The 19,020-nt window shown below is 44.6% G+C and overlaps 1 protein-coding gene across 1 annotated transcript in view; it reads right to left on the bottom strand.

Annotated features, from left to right (window-relative positions):
- CEPT1 (choline/ethanolamine phosphotransferase 1) overlaps positions 1-19,020 on the bottom strand; it is a 151,364-nt gene that overhangs the window by 119,616 nt on the left and 12,728 nt on the right. Inside the window, exon 2 of the mRNA XM_056557723.1 lies at positions 487-859. Within this exon, the coding sequence (XP_056413698.1) occupies positions 487-825 (339 nt within the window). The 5' untranslated portion in view covers positions 826-859. The remainder of the gene's footprint in view (positions 1-486; positions 860-19,020) is intronic.

Here is a 19,020-nt window from a genome sequence, read left to right as displayed (position 1 = left end):
GTTAAACTTTTGGAAGCAAGACAGAGAGCTGCCGCAAAGTCAGAGTGCACTGCGCATAAGCGCAGCGACTCGCACGTCCGTGTGTCTTCTCGTAGTGGCAGATTGCTGCTACAAGCAGACAAAGCAAGCACCGCAAGAGGCACGTTATAGGGTCGGTCATCAGCAGCTCTGAAACATAAAATAACGCTGCAAATCAGTTACGTGTGACCCTACCCATAAGATGATAAAGAGAAATGGGAGTGCTCCAGAGCCAAGTTTCAAATGTCATAGCTAAGGGTGCTTGCAACATTTTAACATAAGGGTGCTTGCAACATTTTAACATTTCCTTTCTAAGGTTCTGTTTTTACTTCATGTCACTATGGGTTATTGGGTGCTGAATGATGGGGGAAAACCTTTTTTTTATTTTAGTAAAAGGCAATAAAAGGTGAAAAGTGGAAGTTTTGAATGCATTGTACATTCGAGTGATTAAAACAAGCTATATTTTACCTGTTCTGTTGCTGTTGGACAGTAATATACTAGCACTACTGTTGTCAAGATATTGATCAAAAGTCCTATTATGGTGATTAGATTTGGTGCAATCCATGAAGGGACCTGACCAACCAACCATTCCCAAAATCCTTGCATTAATGGTTCCAGAAGGGATTTCCCACAGCTTTTATACCGATGTTCTTCCAATCTCTTTAACTGATGTCGAGAGAGAGGTGGTGTTGGCAATTCCACAAGCTTGGTTAAAACACATGTTGTCTTAGACATATGCTCACAGCGTGAAGGAAATTCTGAGTGGATTTCTCCACATCTTTTTCTTGCTGATCTTTGCCCACTCATGGAGTTTAGCCTTCAAAACTAAATCCAGAAGATCCTGGAAGGAAAGACAAATTAGATTATAAATAAAAAATAACATATTAGCTTAACCACAAGGTAGATGGCGTAGAAAAGAAAACCACCAAATTTGCTAAACTATCTTTTACTATTTCAATTTTGCTGAGCAAATTTTGTTTCTAGGCATATGTTATGGAAAAAAAGGTATCATTATAGTAGTTAGTTATGGTTATTATAGGGCGAGTAAAAGAAGAGTATCTAAACTCAGAGGGGAGTATGGAGCAGGCTTCGGACTCAATCCCGCTCCATACTCTGCAGGCCCCAGCTGATTCCTGTAGAGGGCCGCCGCTAATAGCCAGCATGTGGCGATCGCCGCAGCTGGCTATTAACCCTTTTGATCGCCGCTGTCAAAACTGACAGCGGCGTCTAAAGGTACATGTGAATGCTCCATGGTGGGCTAGTGGAGATCCACTGTAGAGTTAGTCAGAGACCTTACCTCTGCTTACCTGGTGTCCGTGGCTCTGTCATTGATAGAGGCTGGCTGGGCTAGGCTCTATCATTGGATTGCAGAGCACACAGATCAATGGAGTTCAACAGAACTCTATTGATCTGTATGAGGTATCTCATGATTCCTCCAAAAAGTCTGCTAAGGGACTAATAAAGTTTAGAAGAAAAAAAAAAAAAGTTATTTAACGTTTAAAAGACACATTAACCCCTTCCATATTAAAAGTTCAAATCACCCCCTTTTACCCTTATAAAAACATGTAAACATAATAAAAACAAACATTTGGTATCGCTGCGTGCGTAATTGTAAGAACTTAAAATATAACATTATGTATCCCGTACGGTAAATTACGTAAATAAAAAATAAAAAAAATACCAAACCACAGAATTGCTATTTTTAGAATATCCCAGAAAAAAAAAGTTAAAAGCGATTAAAAAGTCAGATCAATACTTAAATGGTAACAATACAAAAAAAAAAAATGATAATAGCGCAAAAAATTTGCCCTCATACAGCCTGGTCAGAAAATGGCAATTAAATTTTTTTTGAAAAAGTTCAGATTTTTTTCCTGAATTAGTAAAACATGACAAACTATACAAATCTGGTATTGCTGTAATCAGGCTGGTCTAAAGTACCAAAATAACATTATAGCTTAACCACAAGGTAGATGGCGTAGAAAAGAAAACCACCAAATTTGCTAAACTTTTACTATTTAAATTTTACTTCAAACTGTATTTATTAGTTTCTAAGCATAGGTTATGGAAAAATTAAAAGGTATCATTATAGTAGTTAGTTATGGTTATTATAGGGCGAGGGGGGAAAAAACTTGAGTGTAAAAGCGAAAATTGCCAGGACAAGTGGATCGTCATGAGGGACAAGTAGATTTTGCTCTGTTCATATCCGGTGGACAAGTAGTTTTTTATTAAATTTCCACACCCCTGCGCAAATGAGATGAGCCTTGGAATATTACAGCTTTTCAACACTGAAGAAATGACACTCTGCTACAGTGTATAGTAGTGAGTACTAGGGATGTCCCGATACCATTTTTTTATGACAGAGTATAAGTACCGATACTTAAATTCTAGTACTCGCCAATAACAAGTATTAGTACTTTTATTTTAAAGGGAATCTGACACCAGGGTGACCCGATTTCCGGCAATGCTTACTGTGCTGATATGTGGGTTCTTGTTGTGTGCAATGGAGGCAGTTGCTGTAGTATGCGCCAAGATCTCTCTCTTCTCCATTGGACAGAACAGGGAATTTGCGCTGATGTCTCTGGAGCGATTGCGCTGATTTTCACATGGTGAGCAGTGGTAGAAACCGGGTCCCCTGCACTATCTACCTATAAATTCAAGTTAGTGCAGGTGACTCTGCTGCAAGATTGCCTTTAATAGTAGGTAGTATCCTCTTGTAGGTAGTATAGATATTTGCAGACATTAGTAGCAGCCCCCCTGTAGACCGCAATCCCACCCTTGTAGACAGTGCCCCCCCCTCCCCGTGTCCATTCGGGAGAACGGGACAACGGAGCGGGGCCACAAAGCAGCAGGTATCTGACATGGTATCGGGGACATTAAACGAGTCTCCGATACCATGCAAATGCAGAGTATCGGCCCAGATACCGATACTAGTATCGGTATTGGGACATCCTTAGTGAGTACATAGCCTGCATCACAGTGTTTAACATGTTCAGGTCGCAGGGCGTCCTTGCATCCTGGAACTTAAAGCAGAGTGGTGATTGGAACAGGATGCCTGCTGAAATCGTTCAGCAGGCATCCTGCGTCACTGATCATTTTTTTTGGGGGTGCAGGCGTTTGAGGATATAAGCTCAATGGATGGTCTGCCATCAGTACAGCCGAAATGAGGACGTATTGGGGCCTCGTGCTGCAAATGGGCCTAGTCAACAAAACCAGTGTTAGGCAATCCTGGAGTGGGGATGTCCTCTACCAGACCCCACTCTAAAGTATAGCCATGACACGGTAGAGAGGTCTTGTGTGAAACTCTTACAAACTTTGTAGGAGTACCTCAGGGTACACTTGCAAGATTGGAGTGTACGAGGGAAGGAATGTCCCCCCACTCTGGATGTTGCAGGAAACTCGTGTGGGACCTTCTGCTGGATAAGGGTTACCACCTTTACGTGGATAACTTTTATACCAGTATCCCTCTGGATACTACCACATCCTTCGCCACCAGATCCACAGTAACTTGTGGGACAGTCTGGAAGAAACAGAGGCCTCCTGACCTATCCCAAGGAGTGTGACCCGTGCCATTACCAGTTAAAAACCTGTTGCTGGTCAGGTCTACGGAAAAGAGGGAGGTCCTAATGCTGAACACAATTCATGGTAATGGCAGCACGCCTGCCCCTGTGTAAGGTACTGCAACATCGGTCCTCAAGCCTTATTGTAGCATGAACTACAGTCAGTATATGGGGGAGTTGATCTCTTTGATCAAGTCCCCAAGCCATATAACCCGATGAAGTAAACACGGCATGGTACAAAAAAGTATTTTTTAAACTCTTTTGTACTATCCCAGTACGCTGGCATCACAGGGACATACCTGCAGTTTCAAGAGGAAGTCCTAAAGGCCCTGTTCATTGGCAATGGGGAAAGAGCAGACCAGAATAACTTTGGAACTTTAGGTGCCCGGATCGCCCTAGCCGAACACTTTCCAGGTAAGGTCCCCCAAAATGAAAGGGCAGTCCCCGAAAAAATGCTGAGCGTGTCGCAGGAGGGGATAAGGAAGGACACCGATGCATGCCCTGGGCCTCTGCATTAACAATTGCTTCAGTGAGTACCATGGTACATTGTTTTTCAAATTTTAAACCTAAAAAAACGATCACATAATATCCCTAATAACACGTCTTGAGTTATTTTCAAAAATTGTTCATAAGTCACAGAGTCAATAGCATTTGGGGATTGCATGTTGCCTCAAATGCGTAGCGCTCTCTCCCCACCTGAGCGGTCTGCCCATTTGCAGGCAACAGTTTAGGGACGGCCAGAAACATCACATAACAAGTAGAGAATAGGGTTTGGGGCGGGCATAATTTTTACGTTTGGCTATATTCTGGGTCATCATTCTGGGAACATAATTGGCATATCAGTAGGAAAATAGCAATTTTTATATTTCACAAACTGCACTTCATCCATTCCTGGAAAATACATTTTGTGAACACCCGTCTGTTCCAAATGTCCACCGCCTCCCTATACACCTTCCTTAGGGGGTGTCATTTCTGTAATAGGGTCACATGCCAAAGAAGTTCTCTCTCATGGACCCTGTCATATTTCCAGGCAACAATTTTTGGTCACATGTTGGGTGTTCCCAGAATGATAAAGCAGAGAATAGGGTTTGTTGTGGGCACAAGTTGTAACTTTGGAAATGCCCTGGGTCATCATTCTGGGTACCTAATTGGCATATCAGTATTTTCAAACACCGCACTTCCATCCATTCCTGGAAAATTAATTTACACCTGTGCATTTAAAATGTCCTCTTTACTCCTATACCCATTTCTCAGGTGGTGTACTTTCTTTCTGTTATGGTGTCACATGTGGGTTTTTATTTTTTTCCCTCAGAATGTATGTAACTGTGATGTCCCAGTACAGGTACATGGTCCTGTACTATCTGTATGCCCTGTCAGCTTGAGTCCCTCAGTGACCTGGGGGCTTCCCTGCAGTGTCTTCCCCAAATATTTTATATGGTGTATGTCACTTTAATCCATAGACAGGATCCCTATGTAAAGATAGTATACAGGACCTGTGGGAGGTCTCAAGGACCTGTGTAAGTCTGTCACATGCTATGTTATTCAGTCACCTGATTTGTTGTCACATGTACTCCCAGAGAGCACCAGTTTAACCTATGACCCACAGCTTGACCAATGGGCTTTAGTCCAGCCCTCCACTGTATAAAGGGGCGGCCATTACAATTCAGTCTCTTGTACCATCAGTCTTTACTGAGACAGAAACCACCAGAGATCTTAAGTGATCAGCATCTGGAAGGCCAAAAAAGCTACCGTCTCTAGTAAGTCTCAAGTCTATGTCTGCTGTCACTGAAACTAGTCAAGTCCTTCACATAGTAAAGTCAAGTCTAATTACAAGTCAAGTTTATTACAAGTATATTGGTCCAGCAAGCCGTGAGGTCCTCTGGGTCTTACCTCTCTGGGGAATCTGGCCTTAGCTGTGAAGATAATTACACCTGTCTTCTACTCAGTAAAGCCTCCGTTTGACTCGAACTGGTTGTGGACTCTTTATTCACTACTAGCCCATGGGATAGCGGAGAATCCTAGCTTGTGGTTTTCCAGAACCTGAAAACCACACTGGCATCACGAACACATAGGGGTTAATACCATCCGAGCCCCGGGATTAATAACATCTGATCCCATCAACCTACACCGCAACATCCGTGGTCCCACCATTTACACCGATGGTCACCACATAAGTCAGCTAATGATATGTAAGAGGTCTCAAATGCAAACAGACCTCTACGACTCCTGAGCCTTGTTGTGTGCCCGCACAGCACATTACCCACATGTGTGAATGTATTTCCATTCTCAGTAGAAAAAGCCCTCCAAAATCTGTAACCCAATTTCTCCCCTTACCCTTTGTGAAAATGATAAAATAGGGGATTTTAGTTAAAAAAAAAAATTTTTTTTTTCCTTTTTATGGCCCACTGTTCAAAAAAACCTGAGGGGTGTAAATACTCAATGTACCCCTTGTTACTTGAAGGGTATAATTTCAAAATTGAGGTCACTTTTTTTTTGTTAGACTTAATGTCAGAATCTCTGCTATTGCAGTGCAAATCACCACTTTAGGCCACAAATATGCTCGGTGCTGTCTAACTCCTAAGTCCGGTTACACTTTACACCCACATATGGGGTATTTCTTTACTCGGGAGGAATTGGGCAACAAAACAATACCCTACACCTACATGACACAGAGTAATACACCATACATTTACACACACTCTTGCAGTTAACCCCCCCCCCCCCCTCCAAGTATTAATATCACCCAAAGAGTATTTTAGCAGCCTCCGACAGAGTACACCAGTGAGGGGCTCTCAGTATAACCAACTATGGTGAGCACAACTGATCATACCTATTGTGCAAAAATAGCCCAAAACTCAAGGATAGTAGTTTAAAAAAATATAAAAATAAAGTTCAAAAATATTTTCAAGACCGTGCTTCAATTAAACAGATATTTTATTAGATGTATAAGACTTTAATTGCGTATATTCCTCACACAGGGCCCTTGTGGGAAGAAAAATAAATGGCAAATATAACATAAAATATGCAATGATAAAAATCAATGTAAAAAATTGACCATATAAAACATACAGTGAATTATTAAATTCAGCTACTGGACGTCTGGATAATAAACAGTCTGTATGTGGTGAAATATTATTGGTTACATTTATTTATTTTTTAACTATCCTTGAGGTTTGGGCTATTTTTGCACAACATATTTAGATTATTTCATCACTTTGGGTATAAGTGATTGCCCCGATACCTCGGACAGTAGTAAATTGTGAGCTGCACCAACCCCTTTTTTCCTTCTTTGATCTTACCTATTATTTAAACATTGCTCACCTAGTCAACACACTAGGATCCTGCTTCTGTACTATTTATACAAGTTTCACTGTACTCCATACTAGTTAGCCTGTTCCCTTTGTTAGTGACTCCATCTGGATTTAGGTGAATTTTTCCGGCCCTTAGCCCAGCATCGGGCAAGCAGGGCGGACCTGACAAACGCTGCGGCGCTCTGCAGTCTGTATGGAGCGGGCTCCCGACTCCTGCCCGCTCCATACTCTGCAGCCCCCGGCTGTGGAAACTTGTGTCCTCCGAAGCAGAGCAGGGGGAGATGAGAAGCTCTCTCCCCTGCTCTGCCTTCTTTCTGCCATGCAGACATGCGAGGGGGAGATGAGGGGGCGTGGCTTCTTTCTCCCCGTGCAGACCTATCTCCTCTGCCTTCGCTCCCCCCCAGCTCTAGCTTCCGAGAGCTGAGGGGAAGAGCGGTCGCACCGCACGTCTTGACGGGGCGCAAGTTTCACACCGCCGCTAATAACTAGCATGCGGCGCTCAGCAGTCTGTATGGAGCAGGCTCCGGACTCCTGCCCGCTCCATACTAAAAAAGAGCCCTCATACAGCCTGGTATGTGGGAAAAAATAAAGTTACAGGGGTAAAAAAAAAATGGCAATTAAAAAAATTCTAAGAGTTCTGAATTTTTTAAAAATTTGTAAAACATAAGGTAGACTATACAAATCTGGTATCGCTGTAATCAGGCAGCCTAAAGTATGAAACTAACATGTTATCTCAACCACAAGGTAAATGGCGTAGAAAAGAAAACCACCAAATCTGCAAAATTATCTTTTACTATTTCAATTTCACTTCACCTAATATACATAATAAATACCGTATTTATCGGCGTATAACACGCACTTTTTAGGCTAAAATTTTTTGCCTAAAGTCTGTGTGCGTGTTATACGCCGATACCCCCCCAGGAAAGGCAGGGGGAGAGAGGCCGTCGCTGCCCGCTTCTCTCCCCCTGCCTTTCCTGGGGTCTAGAGCGCTGCTGTCGGCCCTTCTCACCCCCTGGTTATCGGCGCCGGGGGAGAGAAGGGGCAGCGGCACCCATTGCCGGCGCCACTGCCCCGTTGCCTCCCCCCATCCCCGGTGGCATAATTACCTGAGTCGGGTCCGCGCTGCTGCAGGCCTCCGGCGTGCGTCCCCGGCGTCGTTGCTATGCGCTGAATGGCACGGCGCATGACGTCAGTGCGCCGCGCCGTGCATAGCAACGGCGCTGGGGACGCACGACGGAGGCCTGCAGCAGCGCGGACCCGACTCAGGTAATTATGCCACCGGGGATGGGGGAGGCAACGGGGCAGCGGTGCCGGCAATGGGTGCCGCTGCCCCTTCTCTCCCCCTGGCTGTCGGCGCCGCTTCTCTCCCCCTGGCTATCGGTGCCGGCACCGATAGTCAGGGGGACAGAACGGGCAGCGGCGCCGATAACCAGGGGGTGAGAAGGGCCGACAGCAGCGCTCTAGACCCCAGGAAAGGCAGGGGGAGAGAAGCGGGCAGCGACGGCCTCTCTCCCCCTGCCTTTCCTGGGGGTATATCGGGGTATACACGCGCACACACACGCACCCTCATTTTACCATGGATATTTGGGTAAAAAACTTTTTTTACCCAAATATCCTTGGTAAAATGAGGGAGCGTGTTGCCGGTGCGTGGTATACCCCGATAAATACGGTATATATATATATATATATATATATATATATATTTTTTATTTATTTTTTTAATTATGTATATTATAAATTATTTTATATATATATATATATATATATATATATATATATATATATATATATATATATATATATATATATATATATATATATATATTATTATTTTTTTTTTTTTTTTTTGTTCAGAGAATGTTATTGAAAAATTAAAAGGTACCCTTATAGTAGGTAGTTATGGCTATTATAGGGCGAGGAGGAAAAAAATGAGAGCGTAAAAGTGAAAATTGGCCAGGACAAGTGGATCGTCATGATGCGGGACAAGTAGATTTTGCTCCATTTTAGTCACGTGGACAAGTAGTTTTTTTTTTCACACCTCTGTATTTTACTACTATTTTTCTGCATATGGAGCTTAATGAGGGCTCATTTGTTTGCACAGTTATCTGTAGTTTTTACCGGCACCATTTTTATTTTGATAGGACATTTTGAGCGCTTTTTATAAACTTTATTTCTGATATATAAAATTAACAAAAATAAGCAATTCTGGACTTTGGTATTTTTTACATTTACAACATTGACCTTGGGGTTTAAATAATGTAAAATTGCATACACTGTTCAACACTGTGATTTTGGTGCTCCATTAGTGAAGCCTGCCATGGCTTTCTGCACTAAAAAGGAGCATCGAAAGGACTACGACGAGGAAGGAAAGGGACATCCCATCTTCCTCAGCTGATCGGGACACCTGTGGCAAAATCTGAATACCTGAGCATGCTTTATATAACAGGAGTGGAACTAGGGCATACAGGTACGCCTAATAGTGATAATAAAGGACCAAGAACATTAATTCCGGGATTTATTCTGATTGCTATTAGGGATGTAATGATATATATACTGGTATTGGTATGGGGAAAGATACTGGACATTTGCACAGGTCCTTGTAGTCGTGAAAATGTCCACGATACATGCTGTCAGGACCTCCGCCGGCAGGTATCACAGAGGTGCCATTTGCACGCTACCAAACTGTGTGCACTTCATAGCCAGGTCCTGTGGCAAATGCCGAACATCACCGATCACACTGATGTCCAGCATTTACCCTTTAAAAAGGTACTCCGGTGGAAATTTAATTTAATTATTTTTTTTTTCTTCACACTTTTTATGTCCCTATAGGGGACTACCTATAGCAATCCTTTGATTGCTAATACTGTTCAGTGCTATGTATAGGACACAGCACTGATCAGTATTATCAGTCATCTTCTGCTCTGCTCGATCGCAGACCAGAGCAGAAGACCCCGGGAGACGGCCGGAGCCAGGTGAGGGGACCTCCGGCCGCCATGCTGGATGATTGGATAGCCGATTGGATCGCCGTATTGATCACAGCATCTGAGGGGTTAATGGCGGACATCCACGCGATCGCGGATGTCGGCCATTACGGGCGGGTCCCCAGCTGCTACTAGCAGCCGGAACCTGCCGTGTATGATGCGAGCACTGTTCCGATGCTCACGGTCTTACACAGGACGTAAATGTACGTCCTGGTGCGGGAAGTCCCGCCAAACCAGGACGTACATTTATGTCCATGGTCGTTAAGGGGTTAAAGGCCTTGTTTTTTGTGTCACCAATTGTACTTTGTAATTAAAATCACTAATTTTATAACAATCTGCGGCGAAACAAAAAATTGGTGGAGTGAAATAAATTTTTTTTAAACGCCATTTTGTTTTGGGGGCTCCTGTTTTTACGCAGTGCACTTTTCGGTAAAAATGACACCTTATTCTGTAGATCCATACGGTTACAAGGATACTCAACTTATATAGGTTATATTTTATTACCGTATTTATCGGGGTATACCACGCACCCTAATTTTTCCAAGGGAATTTGGGTAAAAAGTTATTTTTTTACCCAAATATCCTTGATAAAATGAGGGTGCGTGTGTGAGTGGGTATACCTCAATAAAACAGTTTCCCCGCAGAAGCCACTTTAGTTCAATGATTTAAAGCGGCATTTTAAATAATTGAATTTAGGTAGAAGACAGACATGGTGCACATCTACAATCTTGCACAATGATCTAATTGCTTCTCAGCATAATTTCAAAAACTAACAGGTTGTTAGTATATACGTTTTGATCAAAAAGTACAAAGCCCACTCGCCACGTCAAGGCCACCTATTTAGAGTGGGTCCCTAACGTCCCTAGCATAAAATGGTGTAGCACTGGGCGGCGACCACCACCGCCGCGACACCAGTGCCAACAGGGGGGGGGGGGGGGGAACGACCCACTGGCAGAGCAGCCCCAATGCCATTCAAACCAGTCCATGGGTCGCACCTCCCCGCAGACACGGCACCACGGCAGCAACAGATGCCGCACAGCACCACACCAGTGTGAACAGGATGCTACAGCTCACTTACCATGCTCTCCCAGTCAGACTGGGAGGCTGCCAGGAAAGAAAAGGCCCATGTGTAGCTAACTACTACTTATATAGGGTTGGGCTGAGGGGGTGGGGAAGAGTGCAGACAACATGTTCAAACAAACAAAAAAAAAATACTTTAAATAATTGAACTGAGGCGGCTTCTGTGGGGCCATAGTCCTGCCGCTGCCTGATTCCGTCCCCTATCCCCCGTTTTATAGTTACATGTCACTGTCACGCCGCTGCCCGATTCCCTCACCGTCTTCGGGTTGCATGTCCCGCCAATGCCCGATTCCCTCACCGTCCTCGGGTTGCATATCCCGCCGATGCCCGATTCCATCCTGGTGACCGCACTCTTTATGGTCCTGCAGCATCCTTACCTGTCACTGTGCGCCACGCACAAGTGACGTCCTCAACGTGACATCCCTCGTCAGTCAGTGTGCGGCGCACAGTGACAGATAATGATGCTGCAGGACCATAAAGAGCGCGGTCACCAGGATGGAATCGGGCATCGGCGGGACATGCAACCCGAGGACAGTGAGGGAATCGGGCATCGGCGGGACATGCAACCCGAGGACAGTGAGGGAAATCGGGCATCGGCGGGACAGTGACAGTGACATGCAACTATAAAACTGGGAATAGGGGACGGAATCGGGTGGTGGCGGCAGGATTCTGGCCCCAGAGTTCAATGATTTAAAGCGTCCATTTTAAATCATTGAACTAAAGTGGCTTCTGCAGGGCCAGAAACAGTCTATCGGTGTATAACACGCAGATAGACTTTAAGATAAAAATGTTAGTCAAAAAAAATGCGTGTTATACGCCAATAAATACGGTATGTAAAAAAAAAATTATAACTACATGCAACAAAATTTGTATGTTTAAAATTGTCATCTTCTGACCCATATAACTTATTTTTCCGCATACGGGGGACGTATGAGGGCTCATTTCTTGCCCCGGCATGTGTAGTTTCTATCAGTAGCTTTTTTGTTTTGATGGGACTTTTTAATCGCTTTTTATAAAAAAATTTTATGGTATATGAAGTGCCCAAAAATGCACAATTTTGGACTTTGGTACCTTTTTACATGTACGCCATTGCCTGCGCAGTTTAGCTAACCTTATATTTTAACAGTTTGGACATTTATACACTCGGCGATACCATATATGATTATTAGTATTTTTATTACATTATTTTATTTAAAAAATGGGAAGGGGGGGGGATTCAAACTTATTAGGAAGGGGTTAAATTCACTTTTATTAACTTTTTTTTTATATACCATGCAATCGTTGGATTGCATATACTGATCAATGCTATGCCATAGCATCGCACTGATCAGGGTTATCAGTGCTCTGCTGCTCCAGCCTACTGAGCAGGCTGGGAGCAGTAGATCGCCGATTGGACGACGAGGAGGCAGGTAGGTGCCCTCCCGTTGTCCTCTCAGCTGACCGGGACATCGCAATTTTGTCACGGTAATCCGGATCAGCTCTGCTGCGCTGCCGGGATGATTTTAGTTTCGCTTTAGATGCCGCATTCAACTTTGATCAGCGGTGCCGGCATTAACCCCGAGTCTTGGCTGCTGATAGCAGTCGGGACCCACGGGGATTGAAGCGTTCTTCCTGACATGGACAGAGGTGTCAGCAGAAAGCACTGTGGTCTGACAGAAACGAGCAACTCCACTTCCTCTGGAGCAAACAGCAGCTGATAAGTGCTCAAAGGATTAAGATAGTAATTTACAAAGCTGTTTAATTTTCTGGAACCAGTTGATTTGAAAAAAAAAATTAAGAAAAAAATAAAAAAAATAAAGGTTTTCCACTGATGTACCCCTTTAATACAGTAGGGGCACTGTAAGGATATAGGGGGATATTTACTAACTGCAGCATTTTGGTACACTGCACGTAAGTAAAGCTTTGCCATTTTGGACTTACTTAGAGGTGCACACCTCTTAGTAAATTAAGTGCCTCCTATAGCGTCAGTCATTGAAATAGACAGCACCTAGTCGCATGTGAGGAGGGTGTACCCCCTGCACACCCCCTCCATAAAAGGTCCTAAAAATCTCTGCAACTGTCAGCCATTCTTGTTATAATCACGGTCAACTTACCTAAAGCTGCCCCTTGTTTTCTTACTATGGTATGTACATAGTTCTACCATGTAATCTCCCCTCAAACAACCCCCGCCATTTAGATTGTGATCAACAGCACCAGTGTAAGAGTCTGTTCACATGTGCGTATTTCTGCTGCAGATTTTGCTGCCCACTGACTTTAATGCACAGCAAAACTCTTAAGCAGATCTGCAGCAGAAAATAAGCACATGTGAACCCTATATTTTTGCTGCCATTGGTGACCATTGGACTTTTAATGGGTAGCAAAATCTGCTACAGCAAATCTGCAGCAGAAAAAAACGCATGTGTGAACTGACCCTAAGGGTACGTTCACACGCGCGGATTTTCAGCGAATTTTACGCTGCAGATCCACTGGTGAAGGCCCGCTCTATGCTGGCTGTATATGTGCCTGCTCGTAGTGGCAATACGCCGCTACCAGCAGGCACACTGTGATGTGCAAGTCGCAGTATACTCGCACATCTCAGGAGCTCTCTGCCTAGCTCAGAGCAGGGAGAGCAGCCGCGATGTGCAAGTACGCCGTGCACATCGCTGCAGTGTGTCTGCTCATAGCGGCGTGTATTGGCGCTACCAGCAGGCACATGTAAAGCCAGCATAGAGCGGGGCCTTCACCAGCGGATCCGCAGCTAAATACGCACGTGTGAACGTACCCTAAGGGTACGTTAACACATGCGCATTTTTGCTGCAGATCTGCTGCTGCAGATTTTGTTGCCCATTAACTTCAAATATGTACGTGTCAACGCACCCTAAGGGTCAGTTTACACATGTGTATTTTCTGCTGCAGATGCACTTCCTACTGAAGGCAAAGGGCAAAAAAATCTGCAGCAGATCTGCAGCAAAAATACAATGCAAATCTAAGGGTACGCTGACCCTAAGGGTACGTTCACATGGGCAGATTACCTGCAGAATTTCCACTGCATATTTGCTGCAGAAAGTTTGCAGCGGATTTTGCTACCATTGACTTCAATGGCTCAGCAGAAAATACGCAATAGAGGCAGATTTTCCCTCGGACTCATTGTTACCATGCCAATGGTATCAAAATCCTTAGGGCTCGTTCAAACAAGCAAATCTGTGGGTTTCCCGCTGCGTATTTGAAAGGGGGCGAGCTTTCTGCCGCTGTCTGCAGCAGATTTTCGGCTGCCGACTTTCCGCTGCGGAGAATCTGCCACAAGCCCCATTGAAGTCCATAGGGTCTGCGGCGGATTTTCCATGTACTTTTCAAAAACAACATGAAACTATAGTAGACTACAGTTTTGTGTATGGAAAAGAAAAACTCACAAAACCGTACAAAAACAACTAAAAAACGTACACAACCGGATGCTTCTTGTTGCATTGGATGTATATGTATACGATTTTCTATAAGGATGTATATGGTTTTCCTATACAAAACCGTATAAAGGAACTGTATAGCAAAATAGTGAGGTGAATGGACCCTAACCTGTTCCACACTGGGCTGTTGTTGCTTAATTTCTGCTTACATAGCACCTTGTAATCCCAGTGGATCAGTGACCCCCTCCCTCCAGATCTATGATAGTCAACTGTAGATCATCTACCAGAATAGTGCTAATTTAAGGGTGTATAAGTATGATTCTGGATGAGAGCAATGAGTCACGTCACGGCCTCTGTCATTGACAAATAACTCTCCATTCCATTGTATACCATGAAAAGAAAAGTGTAGCAGAAATGAGAAATTTTGGTAAGTTTTTATTTTTTCTCTTTACCGATTAACCTCTTGGGGACGCAGGGCGTATGTATAGGCCCTGCATCCCCGATCCTTAAGGACTCAGGGCGTACCTATACACCCTGAGCATTTCTGGTCCCCGCTGCTCACCGGGCGGGGACCGGACCGAGATGCCTACTGAAATCATCAGCAGGCATCCCAACACTTCCTGAAGACCCCCATATCGGCGATCCGGGTCATATGGGGGGGGGGGGGGGGGGTCACATGTGACCCCTTGATCCGGAAAAGGAGGATGATCAGTGGTGTAACATACACCACCAATCATCATCCGTACTGTACTGGAAGGTGGCAGTGTTTGCTATAAGAGCAATCTGCCACCGTTAACTAAAGCTCACCTGCTGCTGATCAGTCCCATAGTACTGACCAGTGTTTTAGTTTTTTTGTGGTGCGGGCGCTTTTCGCTTTTTTTGGGTTGTAGCAGCTTTTTTTTTTTGCCCCTATAGGCGGTCCGTGCCACCAACAGCAGGCCTGTGCTGTGTGGACAGACCATACATCTGTGTGCGGCCTTGCCCCACCACTGTCAGTGATCTATCACTGATCAGCTGTTTTTTTTTGGGGGGGGGGGGGGGGGGGGTCAGGCAGGTGCATTTTTCAGGGTTGAGTTTTTCTTTTTTTTTGGGGGGGGGGGGGGGTATTTTGTGTGGGGGTCCGTACGTGCCACCAGCCACTGTTCTGGGCTGAGTGGCCAGACCCCCCAATGACTTCTGTGCTCCCTGCCGCCAAACGCTAATCAGTGTGCACACTAATGATTAGGTAAATGCTTTTTTTTATGCAGGGCTTTTTTTTTTTTTTTTTTTTTTTTTTTTTACACTAGAAGTCTTTTTTTACGTTTTTTTTTTCCTTTTTTCCCTTTTTAGTTTATATTTTTTCTGTTAGGGCGGGTTTAGTTAGGTTAGGGTGGGTTAGGGAGGTAGTCTTGCACCACACCACACACAGCACATACACACACCCCCATCCCCACTAGATTAGGGAAATGGCCCGCAAGGCGTTTTCAGTGGAGGAGGCATATGCCATACTTTCCTTCGACACAAAGCTCCACAGAGGACGAGGAAGACCCCAGCTTCTTTATTTCTTCCGCGTCCTCCTCATCATCTTCTGATGATGAGCCACCAAGGCCGCAAACCTCCTCTGCTCCTGACCCTGTGCCCCAGGCTGGTAAGAGTCCCTCTGGTGCTCATACTAGTCAAGCTCCCCAGCCAAGTTTACTGGTGCCTGGTACCGGTGAACTTGTCTGGACTGAGCCAGCCTGTGATTCCCGAGTTTGTTGGCGACTCAGGAGTCAAGATTGACATAGTCGGGTTGACTGAAATTGACTATTTTAGTTTTTATTTCAGTGACGACTTTGTCAATCTGATGGTTGACCAGACAAACCTGTACGCCCAACACTTCGTCACTACAAACCCGGGCTCCTTTTTAGCTAGGCCCGGTGGCTGGTTCCCAGTCAGTGCAGCCGAAATAAGGACCTTTTTGGCCCTTGTGCTGCATATGGGCCTAGTTTTAAAAAAAAAAATAATAAAATTAAAAAATTAAATAAATAAATTTAAAAAAATGATGTCAGGCGGTACTCAAGTGGGAAAGTTGTCTACCAGACCCCGCTCTACAGTATGGTTCGAGGCCAGTCCCCGGTTCGAGGCCATTCGGAAATTTTTGCATTATGCTGATAATGTCCCCCCAGAAAAGATCCTGCATATGACCGCCTGTATAAAATCAGGCCGGTCAACCACTTCGGGGGCAAATTTTGGAAGGGCTATGTCCCTGGAAGGGAGGTCGCTATTGATGAGCCTCTCATCGGCTTTAAGTGGGGAGACAGCTTCCGGCAATACATCCCAACCAAGCAAGAGCAGTACGGCGTGAAGATTTATAAACTTTGCAAGAGTACCTCAGGGTACACTTGCAAGTTTATAGTGTATGAGGGAAGAGATTCCCGTTTTCAACCCCCAGAATGCCCCTCCCCCTGGTGGGTGTGTTAGCGGAAAAATCATTTGGGGCCTTTTGCACCCATTGCTAGATAAAGGTTACCACTTTTACGTGGATAACTTATACACTAGTATCCCTCTCTTCACATCCCTTGCCACCAGATCCACGGTCGCTTGTGGAACAGTCCAGAAGAATCAATAATGCCATGCCTTCGTTCCTATCCCCTGCAGACTCCTATCCCCCAATGCGAGTCCCGTGCCTTTTCCCATGAAAACCTGTAGCTGGTCCAGTATAAGGAAAGAGGGATGTCCTTATGCGGTCCACAATTCATGGTAACGGAAGCACACCTGTCACGGTACAAGGTACCGTGGGACTGGTCCTCAAGCCCCACTGTATTCTGGACTACAATCGGTATATGGGGGGGGGGGGGGGGGGAGTTGATCTTTCTGATCAAGTCCTCAAGCCATATAAATGCCATGCGCAAAACACGGGCATGGTACAGGTTGCCATGTATAACTCTTTTGTACTGTCCCAGCACTTTGGCAACACAGAGACATTCCTGAAGTTTCAAGAGGAAGCTCTAAAGGCCCTAATCTTTGGCGACCACCAAGGAGCAGGTCAGAGCACCTCTGGAACTTAGGTTCCCCGGATTCCCAGGCCAACGCTCTCCAGGTGAGGTCCCCCACACTGGAAAGAAGGGACGATGCCAGAAAGAAAAAAAAAATTTAAATTTACGGCCCATTGTTCAAAAAAACCTGTGAGGTGTAAGCAGGGCAGTGGAGTCGGTAGATAAATGTTCAGACTCCAACTCCGGAGTTTTCTGTGCTTCCAACTCCGACTCCTCTGTATTAATACGAGAATGTATTTTATACATTCCTTGAAGGAAAGAAAGGCAACATACATGTCATTACCACAGGACTACTGGCTGGGAAGCCAACAGTCTACTGTATTGAACAGTTTATGTGCTGATCTGCTGCTGAAGATAGGGCAGTGGGAGGATCCAGGAAGGGGCATTTATTATAAAACATGATTTCCCTAGTAGAATCCCATAGTCAAGTTTAAAGGGGTGCTCTGCCCCTAGACATCTTATCCCCTATCCAAAGGATAGGGGATAAGATGTCAGATCGTCGGGGTCCCGATGCTGGGGACCCCCGGGATCGCCGATGCGGCACTGCGCTATCATTACTGCACAGAGCGAGTTCGCTCTGTGCGTAATGACGGGCGATACAGGGGCCGGAGCATCACTACATCATGGCTCCGCCCCTCGTGATGTCTAGGGGCGGAGTACCCCTTTAAGCTAACAATCGAGTTTACAAGTTTTTATAGCCTTAGCTGAATGGCAGCAGTTTTTCCAATGGTTTACAGCTTCAGTCTTGAACTATTGACCCTCCATTCCCTTCACTTATGCAAGTGTCTCTAGTCCTGCAAAAAACATTTCCTTAATCCCTTATCAGTGAGAGGCTTGGTTACCCATGGGTTCCCTGTAACAGCAGTACACAACACTATGGAAAGTAGAAGTATTGCCGCTCCTAATTGTGCGTTGTGTGCCATATAATAAAGCACATGAAAAGCATGCTTCTTCAGTCACTTAACGTGTTTGTTTTGCATTTACATGAGGCACTGCATGCATTGATCTTTATTCTTATAGTAGAGAATTCATTAATTATTATAACTTTGTGAATTGGGACATTTAAACTTTTTTTTTTTTTTTTTTTATTCCAATCTAAATTTAGTAGGAGTCGGCGCATTGTTTGCCGACTCCAGGTACCCAAAATTTCGTCCGACTGACTCCACAGCCATGGGTGTAAGTACTCACTGCACCCCTTGTTACCTTCCTTGAGGGGTGTAGTTTCAAAATTGTGGCCACTTGCCAGGGTTTTTATTTTATTTTATGTCAGAACTTCAACCATTGCAGTGCAAAGAACCACTTTCGGCCTCAAATCTCATCAGTGCCGTCTCACTCCTAAGCCCTGTTTTGCACCCGTATAGTGCTTTTCCGCCTAATATGGGGTATTTCCTTATTCTGGAGAAATTGGGCTACAAATTTTGTGGAGCTTTTTTTTTCTCTTACTACCAAAAAATTTTGGTTAACACCAGCAATTCAGTGTTAAAAATCAATAATTTCACGGCCCACTGATCAAAAAACATGTGAGGTGTAAGTACTCACTATAACCCTTGTTATGTTCCTTGAGGGGAGTAGTTTCTAAAATTGTGTCATGTGTGGGGTTACTGCTGTTCTTGCACAATTGGGGCTTTGTAAACGCACATGGCCGACTTCAATTCAAACAAACTTTTCTCTCCAAA

This window comes from Hyla sarda, chromosome 2 (assembly GCF_029499605.1).
Source record: "Hyla sarda isolate aHylSar1 chromosome 2, aHylSar1.hap1, whole genome shotgun sequence".
NCBI classification, from domain to species: Eukaryota; Metazoa; Chordata; class Amphibia; order Anura; family Hylidae; genus Hyla; species Hyla sarda.
The sequence above is the reverse complement of the archived record's forward strand: the minus strand, read 5'-3'. Positions and strand labels throughout refer to the sequence as shown.